Here is a 24,400-nt window from a genome sequence, read left to right on the forward strand (position 1 = left end):
CAGACAAGACCCCAGAACACCAGAACTGGGTCCTGCTCCATGAGAAATCTCCCAGAACCACCAGAACCCTCAGCTTTCCTGTGAAACTCTTCTTTTTCAACACTGTTTCACTATTTTATCAATCCCAACCAGAGAACGCTGCTGAAACAACAAGACAAGCTTTCAGGAAGGGAATGACGACCTCTACAGCTTCCACACATGAGATGTTCCCACAAGGAGAGAAAGGCGGAGCCTCAGGGATCGAGTCATCTTCCTTCTGGGTAGGAAAGTAACTCATATGTCATTTATGATCATCCTTCAGTGTGCCAAAGGTCATATATGATGATATATGAGGACATAGTTTACTCTGAAAGGCATAGAAAAGCAGCAGGTAGACCTTTAACGGACCACTAGGAAATAGATGAACGATGATCTGAGTGGAACTTTAAGCTTGTAACACATGTATTCAAGAATTATATAAGCATTCTGCATCTCCATGACAACAGAGGGTGTGTGTCATGTATGCCTTCGCCCTGTTTCCGGCCTCAGCGGATGACCTCATGATCCAGATAATTGGACTCAGCTGTGGAAAACAGAAGCTACACAACCTTGTGAAGACACACAACAAGCTCACCTTCCTGTAACGACTGCAGCCGTGTGATGAGCTGGATCCCTAGTTTGACACGGGACATGGAGACATGCAGGACAAGAGCTCGCAAACCCGACCACAGAAAACACGCTGTGCTGGAAGCTGAAGCTGAAGCCTGCCACCAGTGCTTCTGGGCCCACATGTGTGGGAAGACTTCCTCTGCTTTAGCCCTTGTGCAATGAACACACGTGATCAACAACACGCCTTTAGCATGTGATGCTCACACAGGTCTGCTGCTGCCCAATACTAGCACACGATCAGAGGGACATGTTGTAGAGGCGCAGATCTGCTGAATCTCGTTCCAGGCAGAGAACTCCAACCCGGAACAAATCAACAACTATTCTTTTCTCTTTCAAGATCCATTTTCACACATTCAGAACATGTGAAGCACGGGGAGAACATGTGAAGCACGGGGAGAACATGTGAAGCACGGGGAGAACATGTGAAGCACGGGGAGAACATGTGAAGCACGGGGAGAACATGTGAAGCACGGGGAGAACATGTGAAGCACGGGGAGAACATGTGAAGCACGGGGAGAACACCCAAACGCCATACAGAAGGATCCCAGATGGGATCTGAACAAGGGCCTCCTCACTGTGGGGCGAAGGTGCTAACCACTACAGCACAGTCGTGTGTTTTTACTCCTTCGTATTCGACAATAAGTAGGATAAACCAGAGAGCCAAAGGTCATACAGAGGTCAACATTCTTCTGTTTTTATTCTGATAGAACTACAGTTAGCCGAGCATTTTTGATCGATCAATCCTGAAGAATAAAAAACAGAAAAATTAACTCAATTCTCCTAATTTTCTTCAGGAAGTTTTAGTGCTGTGAGACGTTCAGGCGTCTTCCTCAAAGAGGGAAACAGCAGGAGTCGCATCAGGAAACAGGAAGTGATCACTGCACACCCGCTTTTGGCTGTAGGTGACCTTTTGCTGGGACTCTCATGGTACGGTCCGTATCTGCGAAAGGTTAAATATAGGCGACATGAGCCATGGGGGGCGGTGCCATGGGGGCGGTGCTATGGGGGCCTTCAGCACAGCTTTTGTTTTACACCCATCAACATGGCGCCTCGGGGGGGTTCTTCCTCCCCAACCCTGGAAAGACTTGGTACTAGCAGATGTAATTGGGGGGGATAAGAAGCGAGGGGTAAGTGCCCCCTTATCTGCCCGGACTGAAAGCAGGGTGGAAGGAAGCATCAGCCTGAAGGACCAGAGGAGCTGAACCTGCTGCTGAATCCCAGTCCTGCTCTTGTGTTGATGGTTATTGGGGCGGGGCGGCTCGTTTCTGCACTTCTATAGAACGCATTCAGACGGAACAGGACACTCGTGTCGGGGAGCCACAGCTGCTCCCCAAATATAGCGCCCTCCCTGACAGACAGCAGACCTCTCAGCTTTAGGTTGGACATGTGACCACAGCTCCTCTGCCTCAACTCCAGAGAGGGAAATCCTTTCCTCCCAGTCATCAAACATGGATGTCAGCTGCAGCTTCAGCCTCTGTCTGTCCTAAAGTCTTTTCCTTTTCATAAATCAATAGAAGCTGTAAAGAATCCTAAATATTAGAAGTGTTATCAGAGGAAAGGACCACCAGAAAAGTGCTGAATAACAAAATTCCTGCTTTGTAAAAATTCTTCACTTCAACTGTTGTCCAGTAAACTCTAATGTCTCATTGTGGTTTGAAATGTCCGTCATCTACAGAGAGACTCTTCTGTCAGATCACAGACTGAAATGATGGAATTTCATCTCCAAGGTAGAAAAATGACATGAAATATTTGAACATTTACAACTATCTGCATCTTTTCTACACTTATTGGTTTTTGCATGAACAAATATTTGTATTTCTTTTACATTTCTGCTGTCATGTTTCTTCCAGCTCCGTACGTTGATTTAAAGCAGACTTTTTCTGTGTTTCAGTAAAATAACCATCGTGTTCTCAGACCGCCGTGGCGCCTTGAACACCGTCAGGTAGAGCGAGCGTGAACGCCGACAACAGTCTGTTATGGGATGGAAAGTTCTTCTGGAAAGACAGTCAGTGGTAATCTGGTAGGGGGCACATTTACACCCCCAAAAAAATTAAATAAGGCCGTTTTTCCCCCCTAAACATAACCATCCATTTCTGCGTAAAATGAATTACATGTGCGTTAGGACGCCCCCACTATCCTGTCTGCTACGATGACCGTCTGTTAGGCCGTCTGTGTAGAACACGCTGGAGGGAGGGGGGGGGGGGGGGGGGGGGGGTTGCACGCGGTGGTTAACAACTTGGAGCTGCAGAGGTGTGAACAGGTAGAGAGGCAGGGGGCGGGGCTTAGACTCACTGCTTATGATTCCAGACAAACTAACAGCTGCTTCCTAATAAAACATAGTTGTCATCCATAAAATTCATATCCTTTATTGGGTTTACTGGATTTAAAGAAAACAGAAAATCTATAGATGTTGTTCTAAAAAATGACATTAGGTTAAAAGCAAACAGACGAGAATGAAGACATCAGATAAAAACAACAGTGTGTTTTCTCAGGAACTCCTGTTTTTGGGTTTCTGCCGCTGAGATGTTCCGCCTACACCTCAGGAGTCCCACTCTTAATGTGTCACGTGTCGCCGTGACGACATGTGTTTGTGCTCAGATTCCTGTTCTTAATGAGACTTTTGTCTTTTCAATTCTGCAGCTTTTTTACACAGAGGGAGGGGGGCTGCTCTATTCTGCCTTGACCTTCCAGACACGCTGTAACAGCTGGATAAAGCTCCACCCATCAGCATCATGTGGACAAAACGTACCGGGCTCAAACTTCTATGAAGCTGCACGTTCATCATGGGATGTTTCCATGGTTACCGTTAATGAGGGACAAGCTTTCATCAGTGATAAATCAGGGCTATGCTGCTGCTGCTGCTTCCCCCCGGACAAAACGGGGAGTAGGGGGGCGTGGATCCTCACATTAACCTCCACCAGGACCAGTGACCTCTACGGTTGCCTAGCAACTCCTGTGTTTGTTGAAAACAACAGCAGTCTGACACGAAGCTCAAGGTTGGACCGCAGTCACACACACACACCCACACACACACAGTAACACACATCCACAGTAACACACATTCAGTCACAATCACACACAAAATCATTCACAATCACAGTCACACACACACACACACACACACATCCAGTAACACACATATCTACAGTCACACACACTCACAATCACACACACACACACACACATCCAGTAACACACATATTTACAGTCACACACACTCACAGTCACACACACACACACATATAAGCACACACCACTATCAGATTTCAAGTTTCAAACATGCAGCAGCCCCTGCAGAAATACATGCACAGGAAATACCCCCCACCCCCTACATGACAGCACATGTCCCAGCAGTCATCGGGGTTTCAATAGTCAGCAGATGACTGATCTTCTGTTGGTCCATGTCAAAGGAAACCCCCATGTAAATTCAACTGTACGGGACAGATGGCCCCCTCTTGGTAGGACTTTTTCTGTACTTCAGGACACGAATACATGAAACTTCCGGTTCTGATCCATTTAAAGCTAAACTACCAGAAGAAGTAGTGTTCCTTCACTCTATTGCAGTCTCACTGTAGATTTCTTTAACACAACTTTGTGTTTGAACTTTGAGAGTTTAAGCCAGAAAGAAAATATGAAAATGTTCATGTTTGTCTGAGAAAAGTGGATAAAGTGTGTAGTGAGGAGTTTCACTGCATCCAAACATCTAGAATCCTAACTTGTGGGTTCCACATATGCGGGTTATTTATGGAACGTATTCCACTTGATAAACGGACAAATACTGTACACATAAATGTCAACAGAACACACAGACACAGAAGGGCATCCAGAGGGGCCAAGTGAAGGTGACAGTGGTGCCTGTGGTAATTGGAGCACTCGGGGCAGTAACCCCCAAACTGGAGGAGTGGCTACAACAGATACCTGGAAAGACCTCAGACCTCTCAGTCCAGAAAAGAACAGGAACAGCTAAGATCCTGCAGGACCCTCAAGCTCCAGTATTCCAGTACCAGTATTCTACTCAGAACTTTCTCAAGGAAAAAGGAGCCGCGGTGGACAGAAACTACGCTATAAAGATGTGCTAAAGCGACACATGAAGAGAGCAGGCATCCCACACTACAACTGGGAAGAAGAAGCCCTACAAAAATCCAAATGGCGTGAAATGACAACCATTGAAGACCAACGCCAACACGAATACCAACAGGCACATTACTGGCGTCACTCCGTAGCAACTTCAACCGATTTCAAATGCTTCAAATGTGATCGCTTCTGCAGATCCCGTGCTGGACTAGCAGCCCACATGAGAGTCATTTTTAATCCTCAAACTCAGTCAACTTCGACACACGAAGGACAGCCATATATATATATATATATATAAAAAAAAAGAAAAACGCCCCTCTCACCCTCCGCGGGTGGTTTCTCCTCCAAGCTGGGGTCCTCTACCAGAGGCCTGGGAGCTTGAGGGTCCTGCAGTATCTTAGCTGTTCCTGTTCTTTTCTGGACTGAGAGGTCTGAGGTCTTTCCAGGTATCTGTTGTAGCCACTCCTCCAGCTTGGGGGTTACTGCCCCGAGTGCTCCAATTACCACAGGCACCACTGTCACCTTCACTTTCCAGGCTTTCTCCAGTTCTTCTCTGAGTCCCTGGTATTTCTCCAGTTTCTCATGTTCCTTCTTCCTGATGTTCCCATCTCTTGGTACTGCCACATCCACCACAACGGCTTTCCTCTGTTCTTTATCCACCACTACAATGTCTGGTTGGTTCTCCATTACCATCCTATCAGTCTGGATCTGGAAGTCCCACAGGATCTTTGCCCTCTCATTCTCTACCACCTTCGGAGGTGTTTCCCATTTTGATCTTGGGGTTTCCAGTTCATATTCTGCACACATGTTCCTGTATATTATTCCAGCCACTTGATTGTGGCGCTCCATGTATGCTTTACCTGCCAGCATCTTACATCCTGCAGTTATGTGCTGGATTGTTTCAGGCGCCTCTTTGCACAGCCTACACCTTGGGTCTTGTCTGGTGTGGTAGATCTACACCTTGGGTCTTGTCTGGTGTGGTAGATCTGAGCCTCTATGGTTCTGGTGCTCAGGGCTTGTTCCTGAGCTGCCAGGATGAGCACTTCAGTGCTGTCCTGTAGGCCAGCCCTTTCTAGCCATTGGTAGGACTTCTTGATATCAGCCACTTCAGTTATGGTCCGGTGGTACATCCCATGCAGGGGTTTGTCCTCCCATGAGGATCTGTCCTCCAGCACTGTATCCCCTGCTTTCCATTGCCTGAGACATTCACTGAGCACACTGTCATTTTGGGCCTTGAGCTTGATGTACTCATGCATCTTGGATGTTTCATCCTGGATAGTGGCTTCTACGCTCACTAGTCCTCGGCCTCCTTCCTTGCGGCTAGCATACAGTGCGTGATTTGGGATGGAACCCTCCATGCATGGTGAGGAGCTTTCGTGTTTTAACATCCGTGGTCTGTACCTCTTCCATCTTATTATTCCTGCAGGGTATCTGATAACTGGCAGTGCGTAGCTGTTTATTGCCCGGGTCTTATTTTTGCCATTGAGCTGGCTTCTCAGGACTTGCCTTACTCGTTGGAGGTATTTAGCTGTTGCAGCTTTCCTTGTTGCCTGCTCCAGGTTGCCATTTGCCTGGGGAATTCCAAGGTACTTGTAACTGTCCTCGATGTCTGCTATTGTTCCTTCTGGGAGTGAGACCCCTCCTGTGTGGACTACCTTGCCTCTCTTTGTCACCATCCGGCTGCATTTCTCGAGCCCGAATGACATCCCAATGTCAGTACTGTAGATCCTGGTGATGTGGATCAGGGAGTCAATGTCACGCTCGTTCTTAGCATATAGCTTGATGTCATCCATGTATAGGAGGTGACTGATGTTGGCCCCATTTCTGAGTCGGTATCCATAGCCAGTCTTGTTGATTATTTGGCTGAGGGGGTTCAGTCCTCTGCAGAACAGCAGTGGGGACAGAGCATCACCTTGGTATATCCCACATTTGATGGACACTTGTGCAAGTGGCTTCCCATTGGCTTCAAGGGTGGTTTTCCACAGCTTCATCGAGTTTCCTATGAAGGCTCTTAGAGTCCTGTTTATGTTGTACAGCTCCAAGCATTCAGTGATCCATGTGTGTGGCATTGAGTCAATGCCACACATATATATATATATATATATATATATATATATATATATATATTAAGAATGAACTCTTGATTATTATTATAATAATCTTTTCTGATGATAACCAATAGGCATACCACTTTGGTTACCTGATTAATACATAATCTTCACTTGGACTGATAAAGGAGAAAAAACTCTGTACTGTATGTATATGTGCAAAAATGTCCTTTTATGATCAAGAGCAATTATATTCCCCCTCCCACTCCGTGGTGGTTTCTCCCCCAAGCTGGGGTCCTCTACCAGAGGCCTGGGAGCTTGAGGGTCCTCTGTACAGCCCTGTATCAGAAATCTTGGTGTATGGTTTGACCAGTCAATGTCTTTGGACCATCATTCCAGCCTTTTAATAAGAAACTGTTTTTATCATTTACGTAACATAGCAAAATTGCGGGCGTTCTTATCTAACTCAGTCTTAGAGATGGTTATCCATGCTTTTATTTCTTCTCGTTTAGATTATTGTAATTCTCTTTTTACTTGTTTTAATAAATCTGTTCTTAATCTTCAGTTAGTTCAAAACACTGCTGCAAGGCTTTTAACAGGATCAGACAAAAGGGCACACATTACCCCCATTTTATCCTCCTTGCACTGGCTCCCAATCAAGTGGCGTATTGATTTTAAAATTCTAGTTTTAACCTATAGAGCTTTAAATGGACAGACCCCAAAATACTTATCAGACTTGCTCTGTCCCTACGCTTCCAGCCGTGCCCTCCGATCCTCAGATCAAAATCTTTTAAAGATTTTTAAGACAAAGTACAAAACCAGAGGTGACCGGTCGTTCCAGGCAGCAGCCCCCAGACTCTGGAATGCCCCCCCTCTGTCCCTTCGTGTGGCCGACACCGTCGATTCTTTTAAAAGTCAACTGAAGACATTTTTATTCAAAAATGCTTTTAGCTGACTGGCTTGATTGTTACTTTTATTCTATGTTTATTTTTCTTCAATTTAGTTTTGCTTACATTATATTTAATTGATTGTTTTTCTGCTTTTACTGGGTTATATATTGTTTATTGTTCAGCGCTTTGTGATTTTATCACATATAAATAAAACGCTGTATAAATAAAACTTACTTACTTACTAATATGTCACATATTGTTGATGTTATAAGACACAAAAACAAGGACATTTTTGCTTTGAAATAGACATCCTGAAGTTTAAAGTTGGCTTCTTTCTCTCTCTTTCATTCCCAGAAGTCTTCTTTGTCGTCTTTCGGTCACATGAAGCATCTTTGGTATGAAGCCAGCCGGCGGCTTCACAGCCGTCTGTGACGTTCACATCTCGGTGCTACATACCTTTGCAGACAAAACACTTTATGTGGAAGTGCTTGTTCTGGACGCGCAGAGCCTCCCCTTTGCAGGGCTTCCTGCAGTTCTGACAGGGGATGGGTCCTCCTCCTCCTCCTCCTCCCTGCTTCAGCTTCTGCTTCTGCTGCTCTGGAAGGCCGTGGACGGCCTGCTGCTGAAAAACTGCAAGAAACAAAAGCAGGGAAGAGGCTGCTCAGAATAAAAGTGATCCTTTACATCTATGGTAGGGAAAGGGAAACGCCCTACATCTGTATCTGAAAATGGAGCCATTTCTAAAATCCCTTTTGGAAACATTTCCTGACAAATTCCAAACTATGGGGATAAGTTTCCCAAAAAGTACAAGAACCTACATTTTTTACAAGTCTTTTTATGCCTGATTACCATTTTTCCTTAAAAAATAATTGAGATAATAACATAAAGGAACTACGTTCTGGTGTCACAAGTCCCAGTCTCACCAAGAATAATGCAACTTTACAAACACAAAGGAAATTCTAGTGGAACCCGGCAAGGACTCCCAAACAGCCTCTTGACTATCCGTGCACGATGAGGACAACGTGCACGTTGTCCTCATCGTGCACGTTGTCCTCATGGTGCACGTTGTCCTCATGGTGCACGTTGTCCTCATGGTGCACATTGTCCTCATCGTGCACGTTGTCCTCATGGTGCACGTTGTCCTCATCGTGCACGTTGTCCTCATGGTGCACGTTGTCCTCATGGTGCACATTGTCCTCATGGTGCACGTTGTCCTCATGGTGCACGTTGTCCTCATGGTGCACGTTGTCCTCATGGTGCACATTGTCCTCATGGTGCACATTGTCCTCATGGTGCACGTTGTCCTCATGGTGCACGTTGTCCTCATCGTGCACGTTGTCCTCATCGTGCACGTTGTCCTCATGACTGTTACATCAGCGGTTAAATTTGATTCACACAACCACACACGAGCTGGACCGATTTTCCTGTCTGTTCCAGGAATGCTTCATACGGTGGTCACATGGGAAGACCAAGTCCTGATAAATCCCACGTCCTCATGTCGTGTGTCAGCAGCAGGCATCTGGCCGTCATGGCCTCCACCCTACAGCGTAGGGTGCAGCCAAGCTGTGGTGCAGCCAAGCTGTGGTGTAGTCTGGCTCATTTGCCGTGGACCCGGAGAAGCCGGATGCTCTGCCAAAAGCTCCGTTCCCAGGCCTGGCTTCCAGAACGGCTCCTTCACAAATGGGATTCAACAGGAACCGGGTCTCGCTGTGTGCTAATATTTAGTCCCTTTCTGAAGAGGCGCCACACTCTTTTGGTTTGTGGTTGACAGTAGGATTAAGTTATGAAGTCAGGATGCTCATCAACTAGTAAACCCGTGTTCCAAGGCTAAACCCAGACGCTAGTTCTGAGCTAATGACAATCATGCCGACGACACGGTAACACCAGACTTTCCTATAAAAGCTTTCTAAGCTCACATTTTGGTGACGGTTCAAAGAGCTCAGACCTCAGCTTGGAAGAAGGAAATGGTTTACAGTCCCTTGCAAAAGTATTTGCCCCCTTGAATGCTTTTCCCTTTTAAATCCCTAATGATCTATGAAATGTCTATTTCTCTGGACAAAACTCTTAAAGGGTCTAAATCCTCCTGTTCTTAAGCTTTTTAGAGTAAACTATATCCCTATATCGATGAAACAAAAACATCTATAGAGAAAAAGAACTGCCTGCATCGGTATTCACCTCCTTCAAGTCTCTGTGGATACGTATCACTCAGTCTACATCTGCAATCTGGCTCTGTTCTCAATGAAAACTGATCCAGTTAGGTTGTGCAGATATCGGGTATGACCATCCTGTTCCACATCTAACCCTAAGTTCTCTATGGGATTTAGGTCTGGGCCGTGGCTCTGCTACTCCAGATCATTCAGTATCTTTAAACCGGTTTACAGCAACATTAAACCCATTCACAGCAATGTTAAACCGGTTCACAGCAACAGTAAACCGGTTCGTAGCAACGTTAAACTGATTTACAGCAACGTTAAACCCATTCACAGCAACATTAAACTGGTTCATAGCAACAGTAAACCGGTTCATAGCAACGTTAAACTGATTCACAGCAACGTTAAACCGATTCACAGCAACATTAAACTGATTCATAGCAACGTTAAACCGATTTATAGCAACGTTAATCCGGTTCACAGCAACATTAAACTGGTTCACAGCAACATTAAACTGATTTACAGCAACGTTAAACTGGTTTACAGCAACGTTAAACCGATTTATAGCAACGTTAATCCGGTTCACAGCAACATTAAACTGGTTCACAGCAACATTAAACTGATTTACAGCAACGTTAAACTGGTTTACAGCAACGTTAAACCGATTTATAGCAACGTTAATCCGGTTCACAGCAACATTAAACTGGTTCACAGCAACATTAAACTGATTTACAGCAACGTTAAACTGGTTTACAGCAACGTTAAACTGGTTTACAGCAACGTTAAACCGATTTATAGCAACGTTAATCCGGTTCACAGCAACATTAAACTGGTTCACAGCAACATTAAACTGATTTACAGCAACGTTAAACTGATTTACAGCAACGTTAAACTGGTTTACAGCAACGTTAAACCGATTTATAGCAACGTTAATCCGGTTCACAGCAACATTAAACTGGTTCACAGCAACATTAAACTGGTTCACAGCAACATTAAACTGATTTACAGCAACGTTAAACTGGTTTACAGCAACGTTAATACTTGCAATCCTTAACATAAAATACTGTGCAATTTGAAAAATACTTCTGTGCAATACTCATCAGGAACCACACCATAACAGACTGATATTTTACTGACATTATTATTGATATATATTATTTATGTCTGAATGTAAACGGCTGGCCCGGGACCAGAGAGCCTAATTTCGTTTTATCATGATAAAATGACAATAAAGTTTTCCTGATTCCTGATTCCTAAAACCGGTTCACAGCTGCTGGGGGGGCCGCTCTCCTGGTTGGGCTGGAGCCGCGCTCTCTGTCCCCCCATGCCTCCCTGCTCTCTGGCTTTACTCACGGTGGTCCCACTGGTCCTGGCCTGGGAGGCGTATGTGGTTGCCCGGGGGGGGCGGTTGTTCTCAATCTGTTGCCGTGCGGCGTTGGGGGGTTTTTCTTCCTGCCACTAATGCCACGGCGGGGGTCTTGGTGTGGGGGTGGCCTCTCTCACTCCTTCTTTTTACATTCCATCATCAATTTTAGAGGAACATAAACACTCACCTGAGCACAGGTGTTAGCTCACCTTTGCACTAATAGTTGGCGTGACTGAAGGAAATATTTCACTCTGATTGGTTTGAATGCATAAGTATGCGTGTGTGAACAGTATCTGTATTGTTTACATGTTGACATGTGGACATTTTTTTGGAGCCAACAAGTATGTTTGTGGGATTTAGGTGTGTGTGTGGACAGGCCCCGCCCCTTCTAGATTTATATTACCTTTGAACCTTACCGTAATGATAAACATTCAGCAACTTGTTGCTCTATGCTGCTTCATGGTCTTATCCCCTCCTATTATCACCCTCCTAACCCCCCCCTCTCTCTAATATCCCTCTCTCTTCTTCCCTTCTTTCCTTTTCCGTCCGGTCCAACACCAAAGATTTTCAAACATGATTGAAATTAATACATTTTCGCCTCACTTACAAAAGGGGTTTATTCAGTCATACCTCTGGTTTGTCTGAAGATTAATAACCCCTCTTGTTAAAATAAAATATGTCCAACACAAGAGGCCTTCAGCTCTCATCTGTTTGCCCAGCTGTTGGACAGGACAAGTAAAAAGAAAAGAAAAAACAGTTGACAGCGACGTTAAACCAGAAATGACTTAACTTGAGGCTCTGTGTGCAGAATAAAATTATAATAATGTGCCAAAGTTGGAATCGGTAAAGCTGCTTTCAGCCTACATGTCTGGATTACATTATAACTCCTGAAATCCAGCCAAGTAACAAATTGAATCCAGCAAAGAGAAGAGATTTCACCATCCAGTGTTAAGACGAGCTGCAGTACAGACAGCGAGCGTACAGCAGCCTAAAGACAAGAATTTAGGAGGAAAAGTATCACGTCCTCGTAAAGAAGGGCCTAAAACACGCTGATTGGAACCATCTGGAGAAGAAACGAGTCTGAAAATAGCTGGAAGGGGCATTTGCAAGAACGGGGTTGTCTCAGTACCTTTACTTCCAACCAAAGGAAAAGGATGGGCATGAGGCGGATCCTCACAGAGGGCAGAGACTCCAGTACTGGACTGAGGAATGCAGCAAAATCATTACATCTTCATGAGACAAAGTTCTGGTGGAGGAGAAAAGAGGATTATTTCTTATGCAGCAGATGAAATCTGGATGTGTACTTGTTGCTAAGCATCCCAGATTTTCTCTTCCATTTCTACTCATTATGTCTTTTAGATGAATAGGGGATAGTTCTTTAGAGTCCAGACCCAGAATCTAAAGAACTCACTGAGTCTCCATTGTAAGAAAAAGAGCACTGCAAATGTCCTGAGCTTCACATCCCAACAAATGCTTTAGTGGAGCCAATTTCAAATCAGGCTTGAAACAAACCAGAAATGTGTTTTCATTGTGTTTGTGCATCTCATTCAATAACCGTCACCCTGAACATTAAAGAATTGTTGTGCAGATCAAAGCAAGTGAGGCCTATGCAACACGTTTAAAGGTGGAAGAGGACATTCTTGCTGGTGGGGGTCTTCAGACCTCAGCACTCCCTGGTGTCCCTCATGTGTGTTGTCCAGAAGCCAGTTGTCCATATCGTCACTCAGCCTCTCTGGTGTCTGTTTTCTCCCTCTTCTGATGTCACCGTCCCAAAGGTCGCAGACAGGCAGGCAGCCATCTGAGCAATGCAGCGCCGCGTGTCTGCGCTGCACGCACGCCTCCACGCTCAGCTCTAGGGGGGGTTTACAGCGACAACATGCTTTTTCCAGAGAACTGCCCCGGTTTTGCTGCATTCCTTCCTTCTGGAAGTACCCTGAGGTGAGTCGCCATCACAAGCTGAGTGTGCTCATCTCACTGTGGAAGGCGTCACCAGCTACATCTTAAATACCTTTTTGGGGGGGTCATCCTCATACACCTCCCAAATATATAGCATGCCTTCAACATCCAGGATTCCAGGATCCCTGCAGCTTTTAGGAGTGCACCTACTGCAGGGTCAGCAGGGGTGGAAGGTTGACCTTAGGCTCTACCGATGTCCTATGCCATGAGCATACACATCTATAGGCCACTGCACCTCTGTCAGAACGACACAGAGGCAGAATTTGGGAAGCCTTCCCATGTCCACAGTAATTACTGGGGTAAGGGGCAGCATGGGGCTGTTAATCAAAACCACTAATGACAGGTGTGGGTGGGTTTAAGGAGACCTGCAGCATTTCTCAAGGAGTTTGCAAAAACATCAAGCCTTGCGTTTGGTTCCTTTCATTTCCTCATAAAGAAGTGGACTGTCAGTATAAATGTGTAGCTTGAACAGAACCAATGGGGTTATAGATGCCATGATCTCCATTGAAAACATCTTTTGTGTAAAAATGTTGTGACCGGTGAGAGCTTCCAAGAATAACGGCCTGAAACTGTTATGGTCGCCCCCTACTGGGGTTTTTTGGTTTTTCATTCCAGGTTGACTGTGGCCTCCATGATTGGTCACAGCTGCCTGCAATGATCTCACTTAGCTTCATTATTTAAGGAAGCTCCTCCCTGTGTTTGTTGCTGAAGCGTCTTCTTCTTGGTGATGATTAAAAACACTTGAACTCAAGCAGTCTGGTGGAGTCTTCCTGCTGCTGGCTGAACAGAGACTTCTGATTCCTGCCTGAACATCTACCTCAGCACAATCACAGTCCAGGTCGGCTCGTGAAAAAGATTCTGAACGGGATGCAGAAACCCAGACGGTACCTGTGTGCAGAAAAGGATGAGCTTACTAACCCAGCAACCAGTCCAGCTGATGGAGGGAACACGGAAGGCAGCAGAGGAAGGAGCAAAGCAATGCCAGGACCGGACATGAATGGGTTTTGTAGGCTGGTGTTTTCAAGCCACAGAGAAGCAGCATGACTCTTGAATAGAAGCTCCTCTGTGAAAAGATTTGGGTCAGCTGTTTGCTGCATGCAGGCTGCTGTCTCACAATGCAATTGTCTTGTTTTGATGAGCGTGGTATTTGATGTCTCATCATCTTCACTATGGACACATCCAAAAGCCAGGAATGATCAGATGCTAAATCTGAGAATGTTGTTTCAGGATGTATTCAGACTGGACACGTTTGCTTTGTTTCAGTTCAATGATACGGTGTTGGCTTACCATCAGTGCAGTTTTATTTTAGGTCTATAACAAGTTTTTCTACAAGAGTTGCTGAATATTGTCCAGCATTTTACTCAACCAGTTCCTGAAAGAATGACTTGGCCAACATGGGTCCAGGTTTCAAGCCCCACCGAGCCATGTTGAGCCATGGTCCCACCTGTCCCTAAGGGGATTGTCTGGATCACACAGCCTTTGGGTTGAGTTCTGGGAAGAGTCTGCTTTCCTTAAAGGATATATGTGTCTTCAGATGTTTCCTGTCCCAGTGGATTCACCCTGGTCTGCCCCCTTATGCCTCTTCCCTGTCCCCTTCACACTTCCTGTCCCTGGAGAGGCTTATCAGGATTTCCTCTTCCTGTTCTTGAGGGGTAAGTAATGATCCCCTCTCCCCTCCTTGGCTGCAAGGACTTTTAGAACTTTTTACAGACATCACTAATGGGAAGTGTTGCCCAAAGACACTTTTCTCCAAAACAGAATCAGCTGATTTCTGTTGAGTAAGCACGTCACCCCTGTCCAGTGTTGCATACCAGTACAAGGCTGTTTTCCTGTGGAATTCTGCACCACTCTGACTGATACACACACTTGGATGAGCGGCGATAGTCCGGTTGCTACAACTTCAAGACGACATCACCCGGATGAATGAGAACCTTCACCAACGTACTGCTGGAGTTATGCTAATTGTGTACGCGGCTGAAGAGTTACGGTAGTGAAAAGAAAGCTAAAGCTCCCGTGTGAAAGGTTTACGCACAATTGGCTTAAAACTCAGAACAAACCATGACATCTAAGCTCAGACCACATCAATACAGAGCATTGCTGCCTGCGTCCAGGTTGACGTGATGCAAGATGCCTGCGTTCAGAGCACGTGGCGGCGAGTGTGCGTTGCTGAGTCACCTCTTTGTCCTTCCCAACAACCGAAACAGTCTCACTGTGACAGCAGGGTGCATGAATCAGAGCCAGCTTTCACAAACAAAAGGAGACTTAACGTTGGTGAAAACTAGACAATAACCAGGAAATAGTCTTTTCACGACCAACTAGGTGAAGGTCAACAATGGAAAATGCATCAACTGAAACCCTCATTGGAGATTCACTTTGTTTGCTGTCAAAGGAAATCCAGAAATATACAAAGTACAAAAATCTCTTAATTATCAAGCTAAAAAGCACAAAATGTTTCTGAAAGACTTCTGTAGGAAACAAGGCAAAAACAAGAATCTACATGCTAATGTTGATGAGGGGGTGTCATGGACAAAGCCCTGCCACAGCAGCTTACATGACCATAACACATGGTTGTGATGGCGTCTGTGGACCTGGCCCACATCACCGCCACGCTGCCGTAATCGCTGAGCTCCCAGCGTTTAAGTAAACACTGCTGATGCCAGGATGTTGCAGGCAGGCCGGATATCAGTTTGCAGCCTCCAGCTCTCCCCACAGGCTGGTTGTCATTCACAGATTCTCCACTGAGATTGCATAAGAACTCCTAAATTATTCAGCTAAACATTTTATAGAAAAGCAGTTAAATATTTCTTTGTTGCAAACACTGAGATGAATTAGAGGAGCTCACTCCAAACAGGTTGTACTGGGCAAAAGAAAGGAAAACAACTGAATAGCTGTCAAAATTCCTTCTTACCTTTCTCCTCTGGCATTGTCGCTATGGCTTTAGTGACAACACAGATTAGACTGGTGTCCTTCACTGATAAAAATGTAGAGACCAATTCCCAAAGTTGTCAGCGTGTACTGCCAGACTCGTGACCCATCGTCTGCACGCTGTGGACAGACTGAGGGTCCGTCCGTTACTATCTGTGGAATGAGCTCAGGTCATGGGTGTCTCTCCCACCTCTCTGCAACTATCTGGTAAAAATAGAAGCCTGTAGAGTTGGAGGAGGGTGACACCTCCCAGCAATGTGTCACCGGGTGTGTCCCAGTCCTCGCCATGCTGTGTCCGGACCGGAGCGCGCCCCGCTTTGAAGCCGCTCGCTGGAGTCAAAATGCTGATTTCTGATGGAATTGACTATCAGAATGAATCCAAGATCAACCCAAACAGCTCTGATCCGGATATTTCTCCGGATCACACTGGAACGCTGTGATGGAACTGTAATTTTTAATACTGTTAAACTTCTGACAGCATGAATAAAGGCAAATTGAAGGCGTGTCTTTTGTTGAGCGATAAAGCTATTCTCTCTTGGATTGGCAGGTTAGGTCTGCACCAGTATGTTTCCTGGAATAAAAAATGCCACATTTGGAAAGTAAGACGGTACATCTGAGAGCTCCTGCAAAGACCAAACATGTGGACCCTTCTCTGTTTGGAAACAAGGCTCTCCGAGGCGGACAAGAGTTCAGAATGCGACATAGACAGCCCGGACAACAGCAGAAGCAAAAAGGACCAGCGGAGGGAAGACAGCAGGCCAAAGCCTGATCTCAGAAGTGTGAAGGACAAAAACATTGGAACAATGTCTAGTCAGTACAGTGAGAAGGTCTCCTTAAGCTAGCCAGAGGTTGGGACATGTCCAGAGGACTGACTGAAGGATGCTGAGTCTAGAGCTGCCAGAGGTCTAGAGCAAGACCAGAGAAGGAAGACATGAAGGTAGCTGCTGGTAGAGGATGCAGGAGACAGACAGAAGAAGCTGATTGGCTGTGGAGACCCTGAAGGGAAACGCCCAAAAGAAGAGTAGAAGAAGAAGATGAGGTCTAGCTCGAAGGACCATAAATGTGGGTGAGGTTTTGGGTTTTAACGCTGTTCGTGATTGACAACACTCTCAACCTGGGATTGCGGGTCAAAGTCTATAACGTAGCACTGAATGTGAAATAACTGTTTATTTATTATGACATTTTACTTAAAAACTTCTTAACGATTTTTATATTGGTTTATATTCTTTTCATGTTTACTGTATCTTTTTTGACTGAGTTCCATCGGAAATTTTGTTGTAGAAATACAATGACAATCAAATCTTTGAATCTTTACTTGGAGGTCTGGATGATGGTGGATGGCTTTAGTAACTGTAATCCACACGTTACATCCATTGGTTTGAAGCACACATGCAGGTATATCTTTGTGCACGCCCACATGCACGCCACGTGCGCTCGTTATCGGGGTAATAAGCGCTAATAAAGCTGTGTATTACTAAATAAACAGTGTGGCTCACAGAAAATCGCACTAACAGAAACTTATTTAGGTCATCAACGCACACAAAACATCCACAGGATGACTTTCAGTTTCACTAGCAATGCAGCACACACACACACACACACACACACACACACACATACACACACAAACACACACACACATGGAGCACAGCAGGGAGGCAGACTGCCGTGCAGCAACGCCATGACATCATCACTCCTGTAATGAGCAGGCGTCTCCCTCTAAACAGAACTTAAACTAAAAGAAAACTTATTTCTAAGTCAGCTTCAGATCAGCTGAGTCTGGTTTATGTTTCTAAAACCCACCAATCACAGCAGACAACACACATGTGATGTCATCAACATGGATCAGTCCATCATTCCAATCCAATGTGTGGACTAGGGCTGCACGATATGAGGAAAACTTGCGATATGCGATATTAGTGATCAATATTGCGATAACGATAAATTTGCGGTAAATAAACAAATAGAAAAATAAACAAAAACATCATTCCCATTTCATTGCAACAGTTTAAAAATTATGCTCCTAATGACCCTCATCGACATGGGGGACAAACGTCAGGGTGGCCACCCCTGGTCCTCAAGAGCCTCAACCCTGTCTGTTTTCCAGTTCTCCCTAGACTGCTCGATAATGACAACCAAAATCAGGTGTGTTCAGTCAATCAGGATGTGAAATCACTTGAGTCAGCCAATCAACAGCAAGCTGGTTAAGGAGAGCTGGAAAACAGGCAGGGTTGAGGCTCTTCAGGACCAGGGTTAACATAACAGGCCTCCATCTGATTGGTCAACAATGGGAAGGCGTCCATCTGATTGGTCAAAGCATAAAGGGATTTATTTGATTCGTTAAATGCTTCAAGCTGCTAGAAGATTGTTTTAACACATTTTGGGTTTGCGATTTATTGCGATATTCGCCGTCTTTTGCGATATGCATATTGCAGAGCTGGATATTGCGATAACGATAAATTTGCGGTATATTGTGCAGCCCTAGTGTGGACAGACTGAATAAAGTCATGTGACCATCCAGTGTCTAGAATGTTCTAAGAATGTTCCCTTTGGATTCTCTGGATGTGGAAAAACAACAGTGGTGAACTTTAGGAAACTAACATGTGAATGGATTTGACATTCATTCTAGTTTACTTGTTGGTTTGGACACAGATTTCATTAACTTGATGATCTGGAAGAAATCCAAGAATCTGGAAAACTGTTCAGTAGCAGGAATTTCTGTCTGGAAGTTTGGATGAAGAGGATCTGGATCCACTTTAGGACAGAGGATCTGGATCCACTTTAGGACAGAGGATCAGATCCAGTCGGATCATTTAAGATGAAACAAAATTGACTATGAATTGTATTATCAACCACTAATTCTAATAGTTGTGTAATTGTTACCATCATCATCAAAGAATAAAGGCTTTATTTAGACCTCTAGACCAGTTTAAATAGGAATTTCTGTCTGAGTCTGTTTTCAGACTGGGAAACCTGTTGGGTCTGTATTCAGACTGCCGTCAAGCCGACTTTCCTGTTCCAGAATGAATTTAGAGATATCTCTCATTGGTCAGGAATTACGAGGGCGGGGCAAAGCCACTAGAAGCTATGTAAACATGAAAGTCAGTTTTAGTTCAGTCAAACTTTGTTTCTCTGACTGATTCTGAACGTCTGCATCAACGTCTGGTTGAACACTTTCTCCTTTGGTGGAGTCGTGCTGCAGGGCGGTTACCGAGGAGACGACGGCTAAGAAGGAGCTCTGATAAATGTTTATGACGTACAGATGGTTGGAAAACAGTGAGAAGGGATGTGGATCACATATGAGGCTGAATTCATTTCAGTGAGTGTCTGTGTCTCATGGCTGTGGTGTCATGTCATTGTTTTAGGAACTACAAGGTAGCTTCAGGATGATGTCACAGCGGCGGAGGGCGCGTGCCGCGTAACGAGACGCAGAAAAGCGTGGAAGAAGCTTTTCAGTGATGTTAAAATAAACGCTCTAACAAATAAACAGCTGGACTCTTCTTCTGTCTGGTAAAACCACAATCGTTGCTCCACATTTGTCTGCGACTCGTCTGTTGCTTCTTTCCTGCTCTGTTTACGTGACGACCGACTCCGGTGGTCCTGGACCAGAGTCCGTTTGGCCGTATTCAGACTGAAAATATGTTCCGATTATCGGGTAAACAACCTCATTTGTCTCAAATGTGTCCAGTCTGAATACATCCTGAGTCACTCTGGTTAAAGTTTTGTCTAAAGATGTTCTGGATCAATTTTAAGTCAAGGAATTGGATCCAGTCGGATCGTTCAAATTGAACCAAAATCAACAGTGAATCGAATCGGCAAATTGTAATTCAAATTTTTAATTCAATTGCAATTGAATAGTTGTCGAAATGAATGGTTAAACCCCCTAATTAAAGCCCTTAAGTTGCTGTGTGCTCCTTCTTTTGAAGGCTTCATTAGCTCGTCCTCTTACTGCCACCCTTTCATCTAAGACACACTTGGGACATCTCAAAGCAAGAAGTAGGACCAAAGCTTACAACTGAAAACCAGTGACATCACCAAAGTTTGCCAAAAAATACCACCAGGGCTGAAAGAAAGTTCTTTAACAATCCCAAAGTGTAAATGTTTTTATTATCAGGAATATTGGGAGAAACCCCTTAATAGCAGCTATCAGGCAGAAAGGGACTCCCACAGGAGCTGCAGCTTCTTTATGTCAACAAGAAGAACTGGAAATAGTAAAGTATACACAGCTGATCAGAAGTTAGCAACCGGATAACAATAAGCTAGGTTAAGAAAGCAAAAAGTTACGTAAAGCAAAGCAGAGATGGAATTATTATTTTTTTTTTTTTATGCACCTTGGGGGGGGGCTACTTGGCAGTGGCCCTCCACCTATGGTTGCCGTATGGAGTGGGCCCCCCCTCTTTCGGTTTTATTTGCACCTTAGACATGTAGGGTCCTTGGTAGGGGGGGTGCTTGGACATCACTGCAAGCAAGCAGCGGATGTCCTCCTGGCACCCTACCCGCCAATTTTAACCGCATCTTAGACATTTAGGGCCCCTTGGTGGGGAGGGTGAGGGGACATCACTGTGAGTAATCAGGAGATGTCCCCTTAGTGCCCTACTCGCCAATTTTAACTGCACCCCCCTTAGTACACACACCCCTCCCCCTTCAATATATACATTCCAACATAAACACACACACATGCACACACACACCCTCTCAAACACACATACACGCACACACATTTTGCAAGGAAGGTGGGACCTGGGTCCATCTGTCCCCTACCCCTTCCCTGGTGGGGGGTGCGGGCCCCTTGGCGATGGCGGCCGTGTCCCTTGGGTGCCGGCTCCCTGGGCCCGGCGGTGCTCTCTCCGCACGGTGGGGGGGTTCATATTACACCTGAGCCGGGGGTGTTCGTGTCCCTGAGGGGTGGGTCCTGGTCTTTGCCCCTGAGCGCTGGGCCCCGCCAAACTTCCAACATGGCCGAGCCTGGTCGGGCCATATTTATAACACCCCTTGTGGGCCGCCCTTTTTTCCCCGGGGTTCCCCCCTCCTGGGCGGGGGCGGCAGGCCCCTGCCTTGCTCCTCCCTGGACCAACCGTGGGCCGGGTGGGTGACTGCCTGGAGTGCGGAGCGGGTCTCCCTTGGGGGGTCCTGGCTCGTACCTGGGGTTGGGGCGGGGGGATGCCCGGAACTCCTGGGTGGTGGTGGGGTGCTCGTCTGGGGCTGTGGGCGTCCTTCTCCGGTGGGGCCCTGCGTTGGGCTCTTCCGGCGCGGCGGGGGGGCTGCTTTCCTGGCTGGGCTGGGGCGGCGCTCTCTTTCCCTCCGCGCCTCCCTGCTCTCTTGCTCTGGGGGCCTCGCGGCGGTCCTGCTGGCCCTGGCCTGGGTGGCGGTCTTGGTCGCCCGGGGGGCAGTTGTTCCCTGCCTGTTCCCGTGTGGCGTTGGGGGGATTCCGGCTGCTGCTGCGGCGGGGGTCCGGGTGTGGGGGTGGCTGGGCGCTCCTCCTCCTTATTTTCACATTCCACCATCCATTTTAGAAGAACATAAACACCCACCTGAGCACAGGTGTTAGCTCACCTTTGCACTAATAGTTTGCATGATTGAATGAATGAAAGATTTCACACTAGTTGTTTTAAAGGCATAGGTATGCGTGTGTGAACACTATCTGTTTTGTGTACATGTTGACATGTGAACATTTTTTGCAGCTAGCAGGTGTGTTGATAATATTTGAGTGTGTGTGAATAGGCCCCGCCCTTTTTGTACTACATTTGAACTGTACCGAAACGATAAACAACCAGTAAACCTGTCTGCTCTATGCTGCTTCATGGTCTTACCCCCCCCCCCTCTCACTATCACCCCCCCCCCCCCCCCCCCCCCCCGACATCCCTCCCTCTTCTTCCGTTCTTTCCTTTTCCGTCCGGTCCAACACCAAAGATTTTCAATCATGGTTGAAATTAATAAAGTTTGGCCTCAATTACAAAAGGGGTTTATTCAGACATACCTTTGGTTTGTCTGAAGATTAATAACCCCTCTTGTTAAAGTAAAATATGTCCAACACAAGAGGCCCTCAGCTCTCATCTGCCTGCCCAGCTGTTGGACAGGACAAGTAAAAAAAAAAAAAAGAGATGGAATTATTTGAGTGCTCTTCCTCCCATTCACACCTTCTATTGAACGTCTTTAGTCAATATTGAATGGTTTCACAATATTGAAAGAGTTCATATTTGTATTCATGATTAAGAGTAACAATTAAATTATGTACTAGTGTACGTAAACTTGTATTTTCCAATCAATTTAATGACTAATTATCCAGTGTCTGATAAATCTTTAGATATACATTTCTGTTGTTTGTCTAGTTTTGTATTATTTCTGCTTCGCTTTTGATAATTCCCAAATCCATTTACACTTTGAAACAGATATAAAATAAGCAACAACAATGTAAGAAGTTATTCTAGACTGGGTTTTATCTGGGTTTCTTAGCTCCTTTTCTGGGTTTTTGCAGTAATACGTACTTCAGAACTCATAAACACACAGAACCCTGCATTCTAACCAAAGAACCACAAATCAAGCAAAACACCCGGAAAACGACCCCTCTGTTGGGGCAAACGTACACGGATAGTTTCTAGGTCCTGGGGCAGATTGGGCTGGTGAGGGCAGAGGATTACACCGTCCAAAAACACGGTGCACCAAGCTCTTGGTTCTGACATCAGTACGGTAAGAATCCCAGCAGGCAGTGGTCCAACACTTCTTTGGGTTTTTCTGCTTCTAGGTGGGCCGACGTGCTGACCAGGTATGTTTGACGGCATGAACTTTTAAAGACAACAGCATGATCAGCAGGAGTTTCAGGTTTCACAAAGACACGGCGGTACACGCCCTTCCCTTTAGTGCATTTCTTTTCATGTGCGCTGAACTGCAGCAGTGATTCTAGATGGTTCTTTTTCTTCATCTCTGCAGATGACAGGATGTTTATTCTGACCAGCTTTAGGCCAACTTTACATTTAGCTTTAATAAAAACTAACATGTTCTACATCAGACTATCCACACTAAAAAGACATCATATTACTAGGATAACATGCAACTTTATTGATTTAGTCAAAAAAGTCACTTCAGTTCAATGGCTAAATTAGCTTACGTTTGTTAAACGATAAGAAATGAGGAGTGAATGTTTTTAAAACCAAAAGGAAAGAGTAGATGCTTTACTTTGGAAGGAAAAGGGCTTATGTGATGCAAAATCCACTTTTTGCCAAATACTTCCTGACACTACCTGTATGTTATCCAGGCTGGGGACCGGCACAGGGAGACCCAGACTTGAGCCCCTTTCAGGCAGTAGTGTGAAGGGTCCGGCCTAAGGACCCACACTGGATGAAGCTCAACACACCCCTGGGAATCAAACCCCGGTTTTCCATGTACCAGTCCTACACGCAGCAGACCAGCCGCTAAACAAGTAAACCTTCAAACTAGAACCAGGGTTAAACCATCCAATACAACAGGGTTAAACCATCTAATGAACCAGGGTTAAACCATCTAATGAACCAGGGTTAAACCATTTAATGAACCAGGGCTAAACCATCTAATGATCAGGGTTAAACCATCCAATACAACAGGGTTAAACCATCTAATGAACCAGGGTTAAACCATTTAATGAACCAGGGCTAAACCATCTAATGAACCAGGGTTAAACCATTTAATGAACCAGGGCTAAACCATTTAATGAACCAGGGCTAAACCATTTAATGAACCAGGGCTAAACCATCTACTGACACAGGGTTAAACCATCTAATGAACCAGGGTTAAACCATCAAATACAACAGGGTTAAACCATCTAATGAACCAGGGCTAAACCATTTAATGAACCAGGGCTAAACCATCTACTGAAACAGGGTTAAACCATCTAATGAACCAGGGCTAAACGATTTAATGAACCAGGGCTAAACCATTTAATGAACCAGGGCTAAACCATCTAATGAAACAGGGTTAAACCATCTAATGACCCAGGGTTAAATCATCTAATGAACCAGGGTTAAACCATCCAATACAACAGGGCTAAACCATCTAATGAACCAGGGTTAAACCATCTAATGAACCAGGGTTAAATCATCTAATGAACCAGGGTTAAACCATCCAATACAACAGGGCTAAACCATCTAATGAACCAGGGTTAAACCATCTAATGAACCAGGGTTAAACCATCTAATGAACCAGGGTTAAACCATCCAATACAACAGGGCTAAACCATCTAATGAACCAGGGTTAAACCATCTAATGAACCAGGGTTAAACCATCCAATACAACAGGGCTAAACCATCTAATGAACCAGGGTTAAACCATCTAATGAACCAGGGTTAAACCATCTAATGAACCAGGGTTAAA

At 45.3% G+C, this 24,400-nt stretch overlaps 2 protein-coding genes across 13 annotated transcripts in view; one reads left to right on the forward strand and one right to left on the reverse strand.

Moving 5' to 3' along the window:
* The window catches only part of ablim2 (actin binding LIM protein family member 2), a 67,724-nt gene that overhangs the window by 32,193 nt on the left and 11,131 nt on the right, over nucleotides 1–24,400 (reverse strand). For 10 of the 12 annotated variants that reach the window (XM_004086769.3, XM_011473441.2, XM_020701967.1 and 7 more), the window contains exons 1-2: nucleotides 16,041–16,228; nucleotides 8,117–8,290 (exon numbers count right to left, since the gene is read on the reverse strand). In XM_004086769.3, the coding sequence (XP_004086817.1) occupies nucleotides 8,117–8,290; nucleotides 16,041–16,056 (190 nt within the window). In that variant the 5' untranslated portion in view covers nucleotides 16,057–16,228. Of the gene's footprint in view, nucleotides 1–613; nucleotides 687–8,116; nucleotides 8,291–16,040; nucleotides 16,229–24,400 lie in introns of those variants that run through there. The other 2 variants (XM_023965957.1, XM_020701966.1) reach the window with 2 other exon arrangements.
* Nucleotides 16,378–24,400, forward strand: part of zcchc4 (zinc finger CCHC-type containing 4) — a 38,417-nt gene continuing 30,394 nt past the window's right edge. Inside the window, exons 1-2 of the mRNA XM_023965959.1 lie at nucleotides 16,378–16,504; nucleotides 16,605–17,119. Of these exons, the coding sequence (XP_023821727.1) occupies nucleotides 17,092–17,119 (28 nt within the window). The 5' untranslated portion in view covers nucleotides 16,378–16,504; nucleotides 16,605–17,091. The remainder of the gene's footprint in view (nucleotides 16,505–16,604; nucleotides 17,120–24,400) is intronic.

This window comes from Oryzias latipes, chromosome 18 (genome assembly GCF_002234675.1).
Source record: "Oryzias latipes chromosome 18, ASM223467v1".
Classification (NCBI taxonomy): Eukaryota; Metazoa; Chordata; class Actinopteri; order Beloniformes; family Adrianichthyidae; genus Oryzias; species Oryzias latipes.